We start from the raw sequence: 21177 nt of genomic DNA, 5'->3' as shown, positions 1-21177 counted from the left end.
AAGTGATCTTATAACAGCCGTTACTTATCTTTACAATGGGCAATGCACATGAACTCAGTGTCTGAGACTTTCATTTTGCTATATATTTTTTAGTAACCACACATAAATCCGTCCTGTTTCAAGTGTCAGTGACTCTATATGGCCAAAAGATAGCCTTGGATCTTATTTCAGCTGCTAATACATTGCTTGAGTGGAATTAAAATTGAAAGAAGCACAGAGGTGTGCAAAGCTCCTTTTTTCCCTCCCAACCCCTTAAGCTTGCTCACAGAAGTGCAACATGCACAGAACTCAGGAAAAGAGATGCAAATGTTTTGTGTTTTGTTGCTGTTGTTGTTGTTTGTTTGTTTTTTTACACTTTCAGCCAGCTCATATCTATTTTAAGAGTCACTGCTCCAGCATTTGAAATACAGGACCTTGGATGTTTTAAGGCTATCTTTGTAACAGCATGCAAAGGTTCCTCGGGAGTTTTCCAAATGGGAAAAATTGCACCAGATCAAACAATAGCATTGCTGGCTCCTCTGCAGCTGATTACAGTATTAGTGTGCATGTGCACAGCAGGCTAACAGGAAAGAAAGCTGAAACTCAGCTTTTCTCTGAAACTGTCATCCCAAGTCAGTGATTTTCTTCTTCCATCACCTGGTCCCCAGAACGACACCTTTCCTAAGAGTCTAGCGACAAAGGACTTAGATAAAACAACTGTATATTGCTTGGGTCTGGGTGAAATCCTAAAGCTCTGTATGGTTTCTGTAAATTCATCTAGGTCCATCCAAAACCCTGTTCAAGTTCTTGAACCTCAGCAAACTATTTGATAAAGTTCACCCCTAGATTACGCACGTAGAAAACTCTGCTAAACTGGCAAAAAACCACTTTCTTGTTGCCATGTAAGAGATTTACGCAACTATAACATCGTGTTCTCCAACTAAGTTTGCCAGAAGAGATTGCCTGAAAATCTTTCTTACTCCAGAGCACAGTGTAACCCCTTAGAAAACGCTCAGTCTCTATGTATCCACAGTCTCTCCACTACAGACACTGAAAATGTCTTCTCTATAACAACTTAACCTCATCTTCCCTAACCCTGCAAATCTGTTTTATTGGGCCGCTTTGACAACAGCAGGTTGACACTTCAGAAATATGAACAAGGTCACCCTTGTAACGCAGCGCTCAGGGGCAGCAGCACCCACTTCACGCGGTGGGGAGGGGGGGAATGGCAGCCTCCATGCATTCTGACCTGTTAAGTGCTTCAGTATGACCAGTGCAATAAACATGCTAACCAGATGCTGATTGATGGGCCTCGAGGCCCAAAGAACAACGCAAGTTCATTATATAAACAGGGGAGTGAAGGGAAGTCAAACAGCTTTCCCAAAATCATGAAGGAAGTTTGGGGCTGGATCAGGAACTGAAACTAATTTTCCCCAGGCTCAGTTCTGTGCCTTCACCGTAGGGAGCCACGAAAAAATTGGGTACCTTCACACAAGCAGTCTCTGGGAGTCGGGTCAGCTTCCCACAACACATAATAATTCCTCTCATTAAAATTGGACGTGCAAACAAATGCCTGAAGTCCTCACCTTTGTGTTTCCCTTTTTTTCCTTTAAAGTGTGGCTATAAATGCCTCACAAAGAACATCACCAGCTCTACCTGCAAACTGGCAGGAACAAGGTTTAGCTTAGCCTCAACCTAACAAAGAAGGCACTTCCACTCATTCATGCAGGACACCAGTATCACCCCGCTGAGCATGCAGAAGTGGCAGCTGCTTGGTTCTCCTGTCGCAGCTGGCCCTCCCCACAAACAGTGGCCATAAACCAAGGAGAGTCCAAGATAGAAAAACAGGTCAGATAAAGATGACAAAAAAATTAACTTGGGGAAAATTGTTTCCCAAAACTTTGGATCTAGCCCTTACCACTCTCTGCAGGGTCAGAGCATCTCACTAGGTGCAGACATATCTCTGTGCTGGTTTAAACAACCAAACTATAGTGGAAGCAGCGCGCGTGGTGCCAAGGCTTATGGGCAGATATCTCCTCTATTGGATGCTTTTCAGGAATGCTCAGACACTGAGCTTTTACATCAATACAACTGAAGTTATTAAAACATCAACTTTAACTGTTTACTTCGGGATGCATCTGCTGCAAGCTGTGATTTTTTTGAAAATCTGTCACAGTCAGGAGCTGATCCACACAAGAAAAAAGAGGACAGCTTTCTGGCCCAAACAGTACCATTCAATCCCTACAAATGTTACTGTATTTTAAAGATCAGATATTAATGACAGTAAACATAAATATTTTGCTTGCAGTACTCCTGTTCTTATTTACATTTTACTTGCAATTGGAAGCATTTCCACTGGAATACATTCCTAGAAGTAGCTGGAATTCCAGAAGATAGAAAGAAGTACAAAAAATAGGAGGAAAGCCCTATAGAACTCTCTAACAGACTGTAGAAAATGTAGAATTGATTTCAGACAAGTTTGTGTGAAATCTTTTTCATTTGTGTTTAAGTGGGATCACACACAGTGAATTTTTTTTATTTTCATTTTGGACTCAGTCAACCAAAGTGCCCAAGCCATAGCTCATTTCTTTCCACCAGAGTATGCCTGATCCCAACCCAACATCGCTACAGGAGTCACAGAACACCCAGTGCAGGCTGCTTTGAAACACGTGCAAACTCACGAGCTTAATATAATTCTAGACCAGTTAGTATGAAATGACTATATCTACTTAATTCCTCTACGATAGAGCTAAACTTATGATCTTGGCTTGAGGTCTACTCTCTGGCATTACTGTTAAGGTCAGAGAACTCACCCTGCCAAAACAGCTTGCACAGAATTCCTGGGATCTTGATTTATTTCAAAATTTAAGGATTCTGCTGTTTCTGTGCCACTTCGTTCTGGAAAAACATTATTCATTATAGTCCCCTAATTATAAGCCTTCTTTCAAAAAAAAAGTTTTAAATTAGTAAAAAGCAATTATTGCTTCTGAACACTTTCATAGCCTTATACAATGTAAAGAAATGGTATTGACTTCTGCAAGAGGATGTTCTCAAAGGCACTATATGATGCATACATAGACGGCTTACGTTCAACTCCCCTTTGGGGAAAGAAACAACTCCATTTGGCAGACAGACATGAGAATATGAGTCATTTAACCACAATTATGTGGCGTATCAGTGAGACAGGAAGGACTTGCTAGTGGATATGGTGACCCAAGGGACCTGGGCTTAGTCCTCTCCACCACCATGGATGTCACACCTACACCACCTATGAACTTCCGAAGTCACAGAGACGACTGCTTCTTAATTTGTCTCTAAAACCATGAAACCCCTTAGAGCCACCTTGGCCTTGGAAAATTCTTCCCTGCCGCTCTGTTCCCTGTCTGCAGAATGGCAGCAATGGTTTCTCCCTGTCATAGCGGGATGTTCATACACAAGAGGCTGAAGGCAGTATCGAGGCTGACAAAGGTAAGAGAAGAGTTCACAGAACCTGAGCTCCCAGACAGCATAGTTCATGTTCTCTTATTAAAAAAAAAAAAAAACGGTGCAGAGGAACGTGGAGAAATGGTGTGCTCTGCACCACGCTCACCAGCACAAGAAGCCATGAAAACAGACTGCCTGTTTTCGTTGGCTGCAGTTTAAGGAGGAGACAAGAAATACCAAGTCCTCCTTTCACTCCGAGGTGTGTGGCTGTCTTCTCAAGGCCATGCAGAAATTCTTTAGGAAGTGCCGGGAATACAAGCCCCGTTTCTTGGTACTGGTATTGGATACACAGCATTTCTAAGAACATTTTTCTCTGCCATTCGTCTGACCTCGGGAGCAGTCCCACTGCTCCACAGAGGCAGCCGTGGAACACTCTGCCAAACCCTATCAATTATTTAGCGTCAAAAGGAAGACTTAATCTGTGTGATAAAAGAATGGATTTTATCTAAGGCTTGTTCTCCTTAAAGTGATTTACACAACTGGACTCTCTAGTTGCTTCCCTTAGCATAATTATTTACTTCTGCATTAATAGCCTTCCTCCACTTGGGTTATTTTTAGGAGCCTTTTGTAGCCTTTAGAATTTACTGGTTTTTCCTTGGCTGCTTAGTAGGGATTTTAAATTGCCCATCCCTCTGAACAGGCAGGTGAAACACCAGTCTTGTCAGTGCTGGTGTGAAGCCGCAGCAGGTCTGGGGAAGCTGCTCCCCCAGCTCGGGAGGATACCTGGGGGCTGAGTTTGACTCCGACTTGAGAAGCCTTGGGGTGAGATTTCAGTTCAGAGCTGGCAGCCAGGGCTCTCAGCCTGCTCATCTGGCTGTGGGCTGATGAATGTGAATGATGACCTTTAAAACATTAATCTCCTTCCACCTTGGTTCCTGGTTTTAATGTCACTCTGCACAATTTTGGCCAAGTCACAAAGACTTGAATTTGCCCCACCTAACATTAGCTACCTTAAATCAGGCATGAAGCCCTTCAGGAATAAAAGCACCCATCTCCACAATGTGATTTACGCCCCCCCTACTGCAAAGGGACACCTAAATGCAAACTAAACACCTAAAATTTAGCCAGCCAACCTCAGACAAAACAATTCCCATTCCCAGTCCCCCATGATTGTGGCAGGTTCAAATGCCATGGTTAATGGATGGTGTTGGGAGAATTAATTTACAAAACCTGTGCAAATTCTCAGGTAAAAAGCTGACACACAAGCTAAAAATACAAACTATGGCAATACACTGGCAGCACAGAAGAGACAGTCCAGGGGAAAGCATCACCATAAATATAATCCATTATCACCACCGATTTTCTTACTTGACTAAATATGAGCAATCTACAAATAGGTAAGTTTAGCATTGGTTAAAAAGGTTATATTTAGGTGCCCTCTGAGTGGCACTTTACTGAAGTCTAAACTGTATCCACAGGAAAGGTGATATATCAGCACTTGCCAGAATAAGCTTTTGAAGCTTACAAAGTAACAGAAAAGCAGAAGCTATTATTATGATGACTGCTGTTAATGATGATGATAATACACTCAAAAAATACAAAGGTCTTTCAGGTGGTACTTAGTGGTAGGGATCACCAGTGCCAGAACCAGCCTGTGAAGAATACCTTTTTCTATTTTAAACCCATAAAAGCTTTTGGAGCTGGTGTGCAATCCTGCAACGTGGTTAGGGGCAAGATTAAATCGCTCTGTCTTCAAAATACTTTGGCATCTGTAATGGGCTGAAACAGTAGGAATCTCTGGTATGACAATCTGGGGGAGCTGCATACAATCGATAAATGCTGGCTGATATTATGAAATTACTATATCAAGTGCTTGGGTGATATGACACAAGCATCTTCTGTGAGGGCTATGTGATGTGAACCACAAAGCCTGCAAACATTAATGGTTATCCACTCTGAGGCTGACAGAGCTGGCTACCACACAGAGAAACCCTGTGTAGGGGCTCAGGAAAGGGGTTTCCCCCATGAGGAAAAACAAACAAACAAACAAACAAAAACACCACCTCAACAACAAGTGGCCAAGTAGCAGGACTCCAATCACCTGATGAAGTGAAGGGTTGCCCAAAAAAGAATGTTGCTGACTGAAACCCAGAGTTGAAAGCCTTGGATGAGGGAGAGAGATCAGGCAGAAGATGTGGTTTTGTGGCACAGTTTATGGCAATTTTAATTATTAAAATTCTGTCACATGTAGCTGAAATAATCAACCACCTCCTCCCACAGTGCTCTCCACGATGCCTGTACAACACATATTGTTATTTGAACATAAAAAAGGTGCTTCATGGGTTCCACTTCATCCACCTCTGTGTGGATTTATCTGAACTACCCCAAGGAGCAGGTTTCAAGCAACCAACGTAATACAAAGCTTTCAGCTAGTCACAGCCCTTGATATCCTGTGACTGAGGGACAGAATCGGCCTTGCATGAGTGCGAGCATCTCTGGCTTCCCAGAGGGAAACCAGTGGGTACACAGGAGAGACCCATAGACAATCTGGTCAGCCGGGGGGCCTATGGTGACAAAGAAGCCCATTTTAAGACCCGATGGAATCACATTTAAGACTGACAGAGGCGTTCAGGGAAGAAATACAATTTTTGATTGCTAGCACTCTTACATCAGTGTTGCGCTGAAGCCCTACCCAAGGTGGGGGGCCACTGAGCTACATGCAGAAGATGCTTAATAGACAGTGGCTGGCAGGAGAATTTTGCAATCTAAATTACAGGATTTTCCCATCATTCTGTTTTGACCACTTGCTCCCTTCCCTCCTGCAGCCAACCCAGACATTTTTAAGTTGTATACAGCAAAGCAATATACGGCAGGGGAGCTAAGAATGTGCTTGCACTGGTTATATCCCCTTTTCTGGAAAATGTGAACGACCAAAGGAAAAATGTACTTTGGAGAATATCCCTGCCCCTCCAGGGTGGATGGAGGAGATGACTTAATAGGGGCTGTTCTCCTAATTTGTCTGAGTCTCAGGCCACACGAACTATATATTTTTCAGTGCAGTGAGGTCTGCTGGGATGCTGGCATTTCCTCCTCCTCATTTACATGGTCTTCCCATAATCCAGCGCTGAGACAGGCTGAACTGCACAAGGACGCCCTGCCAACACCACTTGGGGCTTGCTTACAGAAGACCTCTGGAGAGCGATGGGAGGTGCTCCCTGCCCTTCTTCTCTGCCTATGAAAGGGCTGAGTGTGCTACTTCTGCAGCACTGAGCATTCCCGCCAGCCCATAAATCAAGTGACCAAACTCCATCCCAATCTCTGATCCACTGCAGAAAAGCCCAACGCTCTGCCCTTACAGCACACGCGGGGCAAAGAGCTGTATTTCATCAAGCGAATCCTTAATATCAGGGGAGAGTCGTTACCTCCTGGAAGAAAGCGTAGCCAGAGTCTTACTGGTTCTGAAGCTTGGTTTCCCCATGTTTACACCAAATGACTTGTTGAACTTCATTATATACAAAGTATTTCCATAGATCAGAGGCAGGGAGACCTGTGCAGCTAACATAAAATAAATTACCACCCTGTGATAAATGGTTCTATTAGCAATCCAGATTGTTAAACTCAGATACAACAGGATGAAGGGAGCACTGCCCCATTCATTCTCCCTGCGGCAGATACTGAGTTGTAAATAGGTTATTTTGTGTGTAAATAACACATTAAAACTCAGCATTAGCTGTGTCTTTTGATAGAGAGGAAATTGTTCCAAATAAATAATCTCGGACAGGAATGTAAAATAAGCCAGATTTAATAGTGCATGCCTGCTGCAGCCGTGTTAAACATGACTAAAATGATAAACCCCAGAATATACTAATAGTAAACTATGCTCTGACATCAAAGTAATGAGGCTGTATTTTTACCCAGCTTTAGAAATGCTAAAATTAGTCTTGACAGAGCCAGACATCAGAAAAATGTTTCAAACATAAACACCATCAATTTGGGAACTTGGTGTTTGTGTCATGCTGAGGGTGGGGTGGAGAGGAAAAGGTGCATTCTGGGTCTTGTTAAAGTCAGGCAGTTAGCATTTAGGAGAATTTGTATTTAATTTTTATTACAAGATGAGAAACCCATCTTCCTAAATATCTCTGCCTTTGAAAGAGTGGCTCATTTAAATTTCTTCTGCAGCCACACGCCTGGGCTTCCTTGTGCATGCTCATGCGGAGGCTACTGCAGTGCTAACCTGGAGGACCCAACCTGGTCTCACTCACATGCTGCTCTGCTCCAAAATCTTTTTCCTCTTTGAAGCAATTCACACTTTTGCACCCAGGAAATGGGTTTTCTAAACATGAAGTTACCCTTCCAGAACTGGAGGCACCAGAAGTGGGAGGGCCTTTTATAGATTTGACTATCTATAGCTCCTAAATATTATCATTACACCAGCTTCCATCTCTGTCACACATATACACGTGTATCTATTGAAAAAGAAAAGAGGAACTTTGACTCCTTGGCCAGCATGATTTATGGAAAATTAGGAGAGACTTCCTTTATGTCCTTTCTATAAGGCTAGTTTCAGAACATCTGATCAATGAGTTACTATAAAAAAAGTCAGAGAAGATCTCTAAAACAGCAGCTTTAGGACACTAAAAATACAAGACACATTGTTCACACAAAAGGACTCTTTCCCACTGACAGCATCAACAATGCTGATCTCTTTTCCTAGAGCTATAACTTAATCTGTTCAAGGCTGCAAACATGTGGGACAAAAATCCAAAGCAAGAGAACTAGCAATTGAGACTGGACATATTATTACATTACAATAATATAGTTTAAATAATAATATAATAAAAAAAGCTATTCTTCAATTATTTAAGTAATACTCAAGTTTATTGCTTCAATTACCTTAATTGTAAAGAAACCCTTATGAATCTATTCATTTCTACAAGGGAAAAAGAAAACCCTGTGATCACAGAAACACGCTATGTTGGCACTCCATCTGTGTGACTCAGTAGAATAAAGGAGAAATGTGTTGCAAATTACGTCTGCTTGGCTCCAGAGAGCAGCTTGGTGATCTGCAGCATGAGCTGAGCTTTGCTGCCACTTTCTCACATGCTAGTACAAAGAGTAAAACCTCTACAATAAATAAAATCAAGAGTTCGTGTTGGATGAGAATAAAGACATGTGCGTATGGCCCCAAAGCAGGGTGGGGAGCTTGGCGGCCCTCCCTTTAAAGCCTGTCTGCTGCTGTTCCCTCCTTGAGCTGAACAACGTAATTAATCTCCATGCCTCATTTGCTTTCTTCTGTAAGAATATGAGCATAAATATGTATATTCCTGGCCTGTTATGAGTAATTACACTAGTTTAGCGAAGCAAATGTTATATTAGTATGAATACTATGTAACTACAACCTTGCCACGCTACCCAGCCTTTTTATTATCTGCTACATCACACCTTGCAGTTAACTGATGTTAGAAGAAGACTTTGTATTAATTTCTCTACTTACAAGCACACGCGCAGCACTGCGCCCTCGCAGGAGCAAGTATTACTTCTGGCCAGAGTTCAGAGAAGAGCCCTGAACCACAACACCGCTTGCATTACCTGCGGAGCCCCGGCGCCTGTAGCCCATCACCAGCTCCTTCACTGCTGGCCACTTCAGGTCATTTATTAGCACTTCTCTTCCCAGCATGATACAGATTTCGCTCTTTACATCTCATTACACAATGCTTTCATCATGCTTCTCCTGACATCTTCAAACAATCCTCCGCTCACTTCTCCACTTCCTCTTAATAAAAGAGGAAATATTGAGCCCGTAAATCATTCTTTCCAAAGGCGAGAGCACACTGCTAACGCGACGTATAAAGCTGGACGCATAAAAGCCAGCCCAGACCCTGGGGGTACCGAAAGGGCCCACGGACACCCCAGCCTGGGGGGACCCTGATTTCCGTCACATCTCTGGAAACACGGAGGCTGCTTCCTCGGTGGAGGCACTCCCAGGGTACGTGCCAGGTGGGGAGAAGGTGTTTATTAGCAACAGCATGTATGTGGGCTTTGAATTTTAGCACATGCTTGGACTTCATTGGCACCTATCAAACCTTTGAACCTGCCAGTCACTTAGATGATGCCGAGAGTGGGCTGCCTCTGGTTTCTACAGCGTCACTTCTTTAACAGGGATCAAAGTCTGCAGGGGGTGGCAAACTTCAGTGTGTTGACATTTCTGCCTTTCCCCTATTTCTCCAGCCCAGCAAGCTCTACTTTCTGTCACTCTGCATAGCGCTCATGAGGAAGGTAGCTCAAAACCCACTCAATAGTATGAAATTGTGACTTTCCAACCAATTCTGTGCAAGACATTTTCCAGGTCTTTTTAAGAAAAACTTTCCCTTTGGCTATGAAAGTTTATCAAAGTCATGAACTAATCTGCTAGAATATGTTCTAGCAGCTGCTTCCTTATTCCGTACATTGGAATCTTCCCAGGCCAAAATGAAAATGAGAACTGGGTAACCAAGGTGTTGAAAGAAGGGATAGATAAAGCAGATTTAAGCAATTTGGGCCAGGATCTATCTTCCCAGCTCTGCCAACAAAAAAACACAAACTCTCCAGACAAGCTGTGTAAGAGACAGAGGAGCCTGCAGAGGAATCGTCCGGCTCTCCAGGGTGGTGAGAAACCACTGAGTGGTGAAGGAAGGGGTGGAGAAGGGTTCATTTTGGGGTAGAATCTGGCTAGCAATACGTTATATTTTAAACAACAAAAAAGCTTTCTGCAAAGTTTACACAGCTGGGATGTCCCTTGTCACATCTGAGCTGTGCAGCCCCTTCTAAGTTTGTCTCCTCACACCCTGCCCAGAAGGGACGCCCTGTCCCGGTCCCCAGCGAGAGCTGCGCGGTGCCTCCCTGGTGGGCACAGCCTCACCCACAGCTGGAGCCACCACAAAGGGCCCTGGCACCACCCTGGAGAACCGCCAGCCCCATGCACGTGTATCAGTGAGGGATGCACTTTTTGGGGTGGTATGCTACCTGTTCCACATGGGCAGGTGGGAGGAGGGAGGAGGAGGGAACAATGTGCCTGCGTGTCCCCCCCCACACCGTTGTTACACCCACCAAAACTGACCCTGCTCCCATGCATGAAAGCATCCTGATGGACTAGCAGGACCACAACCTCACCAAAAATACTGATAAAAACAGGAGTCAAGACCCCAACTATTTCTGATGTAACTGCACAGACGGAATGGTCTTTATCTCTGTGAACCACCTTGGATGGGCTATCCCAAATTCCTCCCCAACCACAAAATCCCAGCAGTGACAGCCGAAGACGACGCAGCCTGTTTAGCTCATTAGCAGGATCGCAGCTGGCGCATGACACTGTCCCCGACCGTGATAACAGGGCCAGCCATGTTTTAACCCCTCCGTGGAGGAGTGGCTGGCACCGTGCAGCGTTGGTCCACTGGAGGCCTGTGGCGATGTGCCGCCTCAGCTCTCCGATGGGCACATCTCACCTCCCGGCCTCTCCCCAGCCCCAGGCCAGTTCATGAGGACTGGCGGTGACTTGTCACGGTGCGGTGACTTTCAGACACCACGCGGTGACACAGCTTCCCACTCCTGTGACCTCCGGCGGCCAAGAACCCCAATAAACTCAGTGTTCACAGGAGGACAGATGCCACCGCGCTTATTAAATTCTTACAGTCTAATGAAAAACACCCCTGCTGCTTTCAAAGTGTGGAAAACATAAAGTACCTCCTTGTGCCACTGCTGCTCCTGCAGCTGCTAAAGGAGTGGGTTTCTTCCCCGTCTCTGTAAAGCCATTCCCCTCCAGAACCGCACCTTTTCCTTCTTTTTTCCCGGCAGCAGCTGAAGCAGAAGTTTCCATCTTAGGCGTGCATCTTCCAGCTCAGAAACCCTACAAGACATAAAACAAAACCAGATTCTGGTCACTCACAATAACAGGCAAAATCAGCTCCACAAGCAAGCAGCCAGTGCTTCGGCAGAGCTCAAAAAGTAAACTGTGAGCAGCAAAGATGTGCTGGGTTTCTGACTGCAGAGACACAGCAAGTACAGCAATTACGAGGCAGAAAGGACACGGCCCTGCAAAGGTGGCTTCAGGAAGCTGAAGGCCTGAAAGGATCAGGACCAAAACACTTTTTAGCCTCTCTTAGACTTGGGCTGTGTAACAAAGTAGATGGGGCCAAAGGGCTTTGCACGACTGAGGGACAGGTAAGATGCAGAAATTCAGTACGTATAAAACTGATTTCTCCATCCTGTACATGACCTAGTCCACCATAAAAAAAAAAAAAAAAGTCAGCCAAAAACTTTCCAGTACTGGTAACAGATAAAAGCACATTTTAGTTGTTTTTGTTTGTTTATTTTCCCAGTTTGTGCTTGTTCTGTATGCCAGCGCTGACCCTGTGCCCTGCTCAGCCCTTTTCAGCGGTGAGTACGGGTAAGCCACAGCGGGTCTGTAGGAGGTGAGGAGCGGTGAGGACGAACATCAACCGATTCCCCTCCTCCCAAGGAAATTCTTCTCTCCTGACCAGACCTATGGGAAAATCAGCTGCAGCTTTACCCCCGTTACAAATAGCAAAGCAAGTGTTGGTGAAAGCTCCACAAAACAGAAGATATCAAAGCACAAACATTTTTTTAAAAGCTTATGGCTATGAAAAAACACAGCTCCCAACCTGCTGCTGGCTTCATCATTTGTCCTTTGTCACAAATTTACCTTGTCTCCCTAAAGAAAATATATGCACGCTGCAAATTTCACATAAAAATGGGGTTTCTATTAAATAAGCAGGCTCGCTTCATTTCTGACAGCAAACACTTTCATTTCCCCTATTTTAACTTGTTTTATTTCAAATGTCTCCAGGTGACTCCTGTTTTCACAGAACCCGCAGTTACCTGGCACTCCCAGCCTCAGGCTGGTCCGGGGAAAACCCACGGCTAATTCCTCCTTTCCCTTCTATTTTTCATGTGGATCTACAATTTTTCAGATGCAAATTTTTCAGCTCCTGAGATACTCGGGAGCATTCTGGCTATTTTCCTCACACGAGTTAACTGGATCAGCCAAAAGATGCCTGGGAAACCAGAGAGCTCCTTCTGTGTGCCGACAGCTTTCCTGCCATTGTATCAACTCAAACCTGGAGGACTGACCGACTCCTGAGCATCCCAGGTCAAAAAGTTAACACTGCTAAAAACTTCTAAACATGTAAAAGTTCTAGGAACTCCTGATCTCTAACTTTTGCAGTTAGCTGTCTATGACCCCGGTGCAAGCACTTCATTTTGTGGTTGCTTTCTTTCTTTTTTCCTTCCCCCCCTGTCTGTCGTAGTGTTTTTCAGGCAGTTCTCATCCTGTAACTTCAGGATGGACAAGCAGAAAGCCCAGCCCCTCTTCCCCACTGTGTGATGAGCTGCAGCGGCTGCTCAGCCCTACAGCATTGGAAAATCGCATTGGAAAGGACGAGACCCACAATCACAGGCTTCAGCGATGCTCCAGCAAACGCCGAGGTGGCCCCTGAGGTCCTGTCCCAGCGCGTGCGGGGCTCGGTGGCAAACACAGGACAGGTTCTTGGGGCCAGGGCGTTTAATCCAGAAATCAGGTTGGGTTACAGACCGTGTATGAAAAAAGCACACTCAAACTGGAGGAGTATTTGACCTCGGTCTGACAGCCTGGGCTTCTGTTCGCTAAGCAAATAAACCTCGGAGGCTACGTGATGAGCCCCCCACCTGTTTCTCCTTAGTCCCTCCTTTCAAGGCTTGGCACCCGTGTTTGAAACCAGATGCTCGCCCTCGCACCCCCGGGGCTTCCCTGACCCTCGTGGGAGGTGTCCTCGGGGGGCCACGGGCTGCAAAACCCCGCAGCCAGGAACGGGAGGGGACAGGCTGGAAACAGAAATCGCTCGCCTGCGAAGCATGCAGATTAGAGCCATGTTTTCTTTCCCAGAGTGGTGCCTGACGTGAGATCTCTAAATCCCTGCCATAGACACCTCAGTAGGGACCCATTTTTTCAGATGTGTCATTTACCCAACCAAAATCTGACAAGAGATCAGGCCCATATTAGAAAATCTGGCCTTTGTAGCTGTATGCTCTCCTTTCAAATGAGTTAGGAATTAAAAAAAATAAAAATAAAAATTCAAGTGATTCAAATAAATGTTTGTATTAAACAGGTAAATCCTCAAATACTGGATTAGGGGGAAAAAAAAGGAATGCAACGACTCTAATCTTAGAGGATTTAGGATAATAAGTCTGTAATTATTTTTGCTGTGTAAAGGTGCTTGGGGAAGAGCTGGCTGGAGGCTCCAACTACGGGAGCTTTTCCCAAGGCAGCAGTGACCAAAAGCAGCTCTCCTCCAACAGCCACCCATGTCCAGGAGGACACGAGCATCCTCCCAGCCGGATCCTGCCCTGCTCAGCACCTCCACCCACAGACCAGGAGCGAGGGAGCTCCAACACCACTGCCACCTCCTACCTCCCGAGGCTCCACGGGTGACGGCTGAGACGGAGCGGCCACCAACCCCCTGCATCAGCCGCGTGTGACCAGGACACAGCGATGGAGCTCTGGAGATTTAGGTCCCTGTCCCGCCTCTGCTACCATCCCCTCTGTGTCTCTGGGCAAAAAGCTTAACCTCTCTCACAGCTGGTTTCCACGGCCATAAAATAGGAAATAGCACTTTGCAAATACGGCAAAGTGCTTTGAGATCCTCGGAGGCACAAGGTTATGGAAGTATTTTTATTACCGGTACGAGAAGATATATTGATGGAGGCAGTCAATCCACACCATCCAGGAGCACTACGTTCATTTTTTAAGCAATGCATAGTTTGCTTTCTGTTCAATGCTAAACTTTTTTTGCTGCTCTGTGCCACACAGAATTTATAAATTCAATGACAGATTAATCTTAGCAGTGAGCCATTTGGCATGAAAAAGGGTTTCACAGGGAGCTTGCTTTTTCCTGTAAAGAGCATGCATTTAGGAGTGACTATACAGAGAAAGACCCTGTGCACTTATTCAAGCACAAGTCCCTGCCCTCCATCATTACTCAGAATTAGAAACCCAAAATGGATTACTCAGATTGTTCCTAAGGTTTGTAGCTTTCTCTGCAGGAGGAGGGTTGGGTAATTGATTTTGACACTAATACCAGCACTATTCATATGCCCTGTAATATAATTCTGCAGCGACACTAAAAAGGCAGCCATCTGAGATCCGAACAAGGAAAGTGCTATATGATTTGCCCTAGACAACCCCAGCTATTTTAACAGCTGCGTTGTATATTAAAAGGGAGAAATCCCAATAGAATTAAAAACAACAAAGTCACATTTGCCTTTGAGGGAAAACAAGAAGCCATAAACTTTCCTAATAAAACAATCCCTCCTGCTAAGTGCTTGAGGAATGGTCAAAAGAGCCGACCCAAAATGCCTGTGTCTTTTGGAGGGCATCAGCCTGAAAAGGACTGCCAGCAACCTCGGGAATGAACAGATACTCATCAGACATACCACCTGCACACCCTTTTCTTGAAAAGACATTTTCTTCTTCAGGATTTCTCTTTCATCAGGAAACCCCTTTCTCCTCCCCTGGACGGAACAGAAAGCAGACATTTCCTCCAGCAGGCTGATCTGTCAAACACGAATCACCACTCTTGGCCATCCCTCCCTAAATATTCAGTACCAGCTTTGGGGTGACCCTCACTGGCACCCACTGGAGGACAGGGCCGGGGAGCGCCTGCTGCTGACAGCAGCACCACGTCCACCACGGCACGGCCAGCTCCTAGGGTGGGCAATGGGAGCTGGGACAGCCCTTGTGGGGTCCTGCCCAGGTTTGTCCTCACGCACCCACAGGTTCTGCCCCACTGCCCCCCACACTGATGCAACGCAGCTTCTGGCAGCTTTCCCTGGCGTGCCGTGCCATTTTAGTTGGTACAAGCAAAGAGATGCTCCCGCCATCTCTTCTTTTGCAGTGGACAGTGTCATACAGCTAAAATCTTCTGGATACACGATCTGCTTATGAAATTCAACGTGAGCCAACTGTTTTGAACACTGGCTTAATACAGAGGCTGCTGTGATCCTTTTCAGTCTCCCAGGGTTTGAGGCAAATTATGTTCTCAGTTACACAGAAGTAGCAGCAGTTAACCCAGTGAAGTCATAGGCTCTACACCAGAGCAAAACTTGACCCCTCTGTTTTCTTTTATATCAGCAACAGCTTCACATTACGAAAGAAAGTTTTCTCTGTCCACATGCCGCTACTCAACGTCGGGACTATCCAAACACGCCGTCTGTTGCTGAAGGATCTACAAGTGTTTACAGAATATCAGTCTCAGGTAAAAACAGCATACATATTACTGCAGAACTAACCACTTTTGGGGTCCTCCTGACACCAGGTTTCCAATCTTGACGTTTATTAGGAATGGCCTCCTTGGGCCAAGCTCAGGGGGTTGGTAACACATGGAAATTAGTGCTGTATGCTGGGGTGTGCACACGTAGAGCAATAGCTGCCTGCCTGGAGCCCCCTGATGCCCCTTCCAAGCTTGACAAAGCTTTGTGGGGAGTCCCAACCTCCTCCTGGGAGATGCTGTGGGGAGGGAGGACAGGAAGCAAAGATGACCCCATGCTGACAGAAGTGGTGTTACGAGGGCACAGAGCAGCTCAGGGCTTCTTCTCTCTTTCTACCTCCTTCCCCAGCTCCTACTTTTAGAGGGAACAATACCGGGATGCCGAAGGGAGGAAGGAGGGAGCAGTGCTGGCTTTCAGCAGAGGGGATAGAGGGACAAACAAGTTCTGCCCACCCTCCTCCAAACATAAAGCTAAAACTGGGCAGAAACCTGGGGGTTCATAAGGCTTCACCAAATGGTTCCAGCCCGTGGCAAAAATACTATCACTCCAAAAAGTGGAAAAAGAAAATAAAAGAGACAAAAAAAAAACAACAAAAAACAAACACCAGGAGAGTTGGCAACACTGCAATAGTTATACAGCCTCTGGAATGTACAAAGACTGAAATCAGAGACTTAGCATCTCTTTTGAACTTCAAAAACAACAAGTCTCTTCAAATCACTCTGTTAATTGGCTTTAAATTAGAGTTCTAAGTTTAATGAACAAATCTTACGCATACGGCATGAAACGGATACGCTTCTAGATTAACTTCCTGATCAACACCATCTGCCTTTTCCATATGGCAACAACAAACCAAAAGCATGGGGAAGAAGCCTCTCTTGCCTTGCTGTGAGGGGTCAAAGTGCAGCCGGGACTGCCTGGTGCTTGGCAGCATTTCTCTGTAACACAATAACCTCAGAATATCACCTCCAATCAATTCCAGAACAGCCGGGGATATTCCAGGCACCAGCGGGCACAACTCTGCCCAGAGAGGTGGGAAAAAAAAAAAAAAAAAAAGGAGGCAAAGTATGGAAAAATGCACAATGGGAAGGAAGCTTGAGAGAGAAAGGGATGTTTGCACGGATGACTGGTTGGATGTGGAAAGAGTAGGGGGTTCCTGAAGATGGAGAAGAGCATGGGAGACAGAGAAGCAGCATGAATAAAGGGAAGGAATGATGACCTTAGAGACTAGAGCAGATAAGACTTTACTGAAGAATAATGAGTGAATATTGAGAATATGAGTGACAGGCACGAAGCAGGCAAATCATGTGCAGAAAGACAGAAAAGAGTGGCATGGAAAAGAAGAAAGACTACGAACAGAGCTGGTACCATAGGAGATGAATACGCATAGCCCTGCTGGGGCAGGGGAGGTCATGGCATGGTGTCTAGCATGGAAGGGAAGCATAACACAGAGGGGAGAGCGCCAGAAAATACTCAGATAACTTGCAAGGAAGCAAAACAAAGAAATACAAGAGTATCTTATGAAAGAAATATACCCTGCAAACAGCTCTGATGAATGCAGCCTTCCAGTGTGCTCCATCATCCTTAGGAGCTGGAGTAACTAGACGCAAGGATATACTCACTGCCTCCCGTGGTGCCAGGCATATAATGGGAAATACTTTGAGATGCACCTGAGAAAGAGTCCCAACTGCTGCCCTCCTTGCACTGACCACAACGGCCTTCCACTTCTATCAGACAAGGCCAGTGGAGTTACCGGGGGTGGTCAGAAACTATCACCACCTGCAAGGTCTTTAGGAGTCTGGCTACCTCTTCCAGAGCTAGCATTCGCCAGCTGGATGCTCTTCAGAGGCTTTCCAGAAGGTACCAAACACCAAGTGGTCCCTGGGCAGCAAGGGTGCAAAGCAGGTGTCTGCACAACAGCACCCAGCGCCCTAAGTCCTGTGTGGGGCTGGCAGATGTGGCACAGGACCTACAGGAGCCTTGTGCTTTTCAGGAATGACAGCCAGAGGCCAGGTTATCCAGGGACGCTCCAGGGTGCCAGATGCGAACAGACAGGCCACAGAATTAAAACATAAATGTTCTTTCCCTTTCTAAAGACCATTTACTTTATGGGCTGTGGTTACTGGATAGGAGGTGGCACTGAAGAAAGGAACTCAAACCTTCTTTGGGTTTAGCCTGCTGATTTGGTGTTTTTCATGAACACTAATGTCACTTTAATGTTGCCGCTTCCTTACAAATAAGACCAATTTATAAAGTATCAGATAAACTTGAATCATTTCCCCACTTCAAGTAGGTTTTCAAGTTGCCAACCTTGGAGCCTTGAACAGAAATTATCTTTCAGGTGCTGGGTTAAAAACAATTACAATACATCATCAAAACATACAAGCAGACATAAAAGCTCAAAGCCAGACACAGATTCGGCACTGGTCCATGCTGAGACATGCAGGCTGGGGTCCATGACTTTCCTCTCTCTCTCAGAAGTTATCTTTGTTTCTCACTTTGGAAGAGCTGAGAAGATGGAGGAGTGGGGGCTGGAGGGAAGAGCCTTTTGTGGTGGGTCAGGAAAACAAAGTCATGCTTGTACTTTTTCAAAGCTAGTCCTACGTGTCTTATCATGAGAAATGTTTTATTATGCGAATTCCAACATGCGAAAACCGTCAAAGAAGATAATCAAGACACTCCTGCATTCAGACTTTGTGTTAACTTGCTGCAGAAATATGGGAGGATGCCACCAGGTAAACAAAAATTGCTCAAAAGTGATGCGTCACCATTAGAACTGGTTCATGAATCTTCACTTGCTTTTTCTTTTGTTTGCTTTGTTGGTGTTGTTGTTATGGAGAGAGAATTTTGGCAAAAGAGTTGTCTAAGTATGTGTTTTTTATGAAAATCCAAAGAAATTTTTGATTTCCTGTAATGGAATTTTCTTCTTGGGGGTATGATGTTTTCCCCCTCAAAAAAATACTTTAACCACGAGAATAAAAAAAAAAAAAAAAGAGGAAAAAAAGCAAAACAAACAGAAAGAACTTGGTCAAGTCTTCATGCTCTAACAAGAGCAGAAACTGTTAACAAATTACATGTCAGATAAACCGTCTATGGTGCCTGGCAGCTTTACCAGGGTGGGTAGCAGCTGAACAAGGATTATATTAAAGCCAGGTTGGAGGACGAGCACTGAAACTATTTACAACAAAATTAAACTCTAATTCTGTATCAGTAATAATTAACCTATTGACTTTTCAGCAGGTTTATGAGTAAAAGATATAAAGAAAATAAATTGTGGATATTACAAGTGGAACAGAAACTCTGCAGAGATGTTCATGCAGGTTCCAAAGAGTGGGCTAAGATGGATGCAGGAGGCCTGGCCAAAAGAAAAGGAGCTGCCTTGAAATCAGACAGACTGGAAATAGTTTTTGCAACGGTGGAAGTGAAATGTTTTGTTGGCTGGTGGGACTGAAGATCTTCTCAGGGATTCACTTCCGTGCTGCAGTAGTTTGGGCACTTTCAACTCTCATGAATGAAACCCTGAATACAAACCACATGCAGTGAAGCTTAATGGGTTTGCTTTATGTACGGGTGGGATGAGTAATACTGTCTTGTAGTAACTAGTCCATCTAGATGACATTGAACAGTCTCCAAAGCTTGGATAAGAACAGCTTCATTTGGCTCAAGGAATGTAAAACCTCTATTTTGAGAAATGAAAGATAAAGGTTTGCATCCTTGCAAAAATCCCTATAGCAACTGGATTCTTTCAGAACGTTTCATTACAAAATTTCAGTTTATTTTTAAACATTCCAGTTCACTTCACCAGCCTATTGAATCTTCCCTCCAGAGGCACATGTGTAAGTATGTAGAAGAGAGAAGCCTGGGAAGGAAACAAGGATGTAATTAAAAACAAAAAAGCAACACTTCAATTGGCTCATTTTCCTCTACTGAACGCATACACCACACAAGCTGCTATTCCACGCTGGGTAGAAACACATATTGTCTTTATAAGACTACAGTTGCCAGCTGAAGGCAGGATGCAGACCACATAAAATGGTTGGCAGTTCATAAACCAGAGAATGGAGAAAACTCCTCCAGATGGGACTGGGATAAGAGTTTCTGACAGGATCATGGAGTATTTGGGGTTGGAAGGGACCTCTGGAGGTCATCCAGACTGGCCTCACGCTCACAAGTAACTGGGAGTCAATTGCGGGCATTTGCAAACCCCCAAACTGTTGAAATAGTGACAATCAATCTAGTAGGAGAGAACAGACCTGTAAGGGACATACCCATGAACTGCAACACAGCCTAGTCCGCAAGCAGACCGAGCGTATTGGTGAAGAAAGATCTTAAAAGCACCAAGAGTCCTTGCAAGGAATTTCATACAAGGGAAAACGAAATGAATACTCTGAATGGAACAGCGCTTATTTCTATGAGCTGCGACACAACTTATAGTGCCTTATGTGATTCCAGAAATTATCATTTAAGTACAAGAGGCAGTGTCTCAATTTTCAGCGGAGCAGGTCCGTCTTCTACACAGAAAAGTGAGCGTACAACGTGGTTGGCTGTTATTTCAGTGGAAGGGAATAAGTCTTTCAGGAGACAGGCTAAAGTATTCAGGAGGGTATTAAGCTAATGACAAAAGACAAGGGTGAAAATGAGCACTCATTTAGCCAGAAATCAAGATGTCAAGATTAAAATTAATCAAGGTACCAAGGGACTCAAAGAGAAGAGATTCTTTAATTGTGCAGACTCTAATGTTGTGAATCCAAGTAATAAACAAGAAGTGGAATAGCTCGTTTAATACAACAATTAGTCCTGACCAGTATTACTGAATCTGGTGGAAAAATTCATGTGAATGGAGAGGTAGAATCATTTTGTCTATCAATGCCTGGAAACAAATACAGAGTGATGAAGTTTGTCAATGACAAATGACTACAGACACAGTAAATAAAGATGATTGCTCTGTACCACTGACCTGCTTCTCTATCACCAGATGGCCTAGATACAAAGATCATCTATTTTAAAGCAACCACATACAAGGCCACACATGTAGAAAGTGATTAAAATGAAGACTGTGCTTTGAGAAACACTGACTGAAGACAGTTTGAAGTTTATGGTGGGCAAACACTGGCTGACAAGTTCCACGGCGGTTGTTGGTATCAAAGCAGCTAAAGCAATATGTATTTGTCCAAGCAAAATTTGTGAGGTTATAATGTCTCTCTGTCTCACCCGGAATCAACTATTAATGGAACATGACCCACAGCTCTGGGACCCATACTTCAGGCAGAAAGAGGAAAATCACAAAGACTTCAGTGCTACCCATGCACAACAATGAAAGTGAGCTTAAAAGACCGATGCTTGCAGGATGACTTGATCAGTGATATTAACATACATGTAAATTGATAATAGATGCTCTTTGATACAGAGATAGGGGACATTACAAGAACCTACTGCTAAACCAATTACAGCTACCTAATAACAATTACATGGACTAAAGCT

General features: G+C 44.6%; 1 protein-coding gene across 13 annotated transcripts in view; it reads right to left on the bottom strand.

Annotated features, from left to right (window-relative positions):
• GLI2 (GLI family zinc finger 2) overlaps positions 1 to 21177 on the bottom strand; it is a 400141-nt gene that overhangs the window by 126581 nt on the left and 252383 nt on the right. For 9 of the 13 annotated variants that reach the window (XM_083842017.1, XM_083842018.1, XM_083842023.1 and 6 more), the window contains one exon: positions 11122 to 11284. In XM_083842017.1, coding sequence (XP_083698143.1) covers positions 11122 to 11254 — 133 coding nt within the window. In that variant the 5' untranslated portion in view covers positions 11255 to 11284. Of the gene's footprint in view, positions 1 to 11121; positions 11285 to 21177 lie in introns of those variants that run through there. The other 4 variants (XM_083842012.1, XM_083842014.1, XM_083842013.1 and 1 more) reach the window with 2 other exon arrangements.

The sequence above is a fragment of the Anser anser genome, assembly GCF_964211835.1.
Source record: "Anser anser genome assembly, chromosome: 6".
NCBI classification, from domain to species: Eukaryota; Metazoa; Chordata; class Aves; order Anseriformes; family Anatidae; genus Anser; species Anser anser.
The sequence above is the reverse complement of the archived record's forward strand: the minus strand, read 5'-3'. Positions and strand labels throughout refer to the sequence as shown.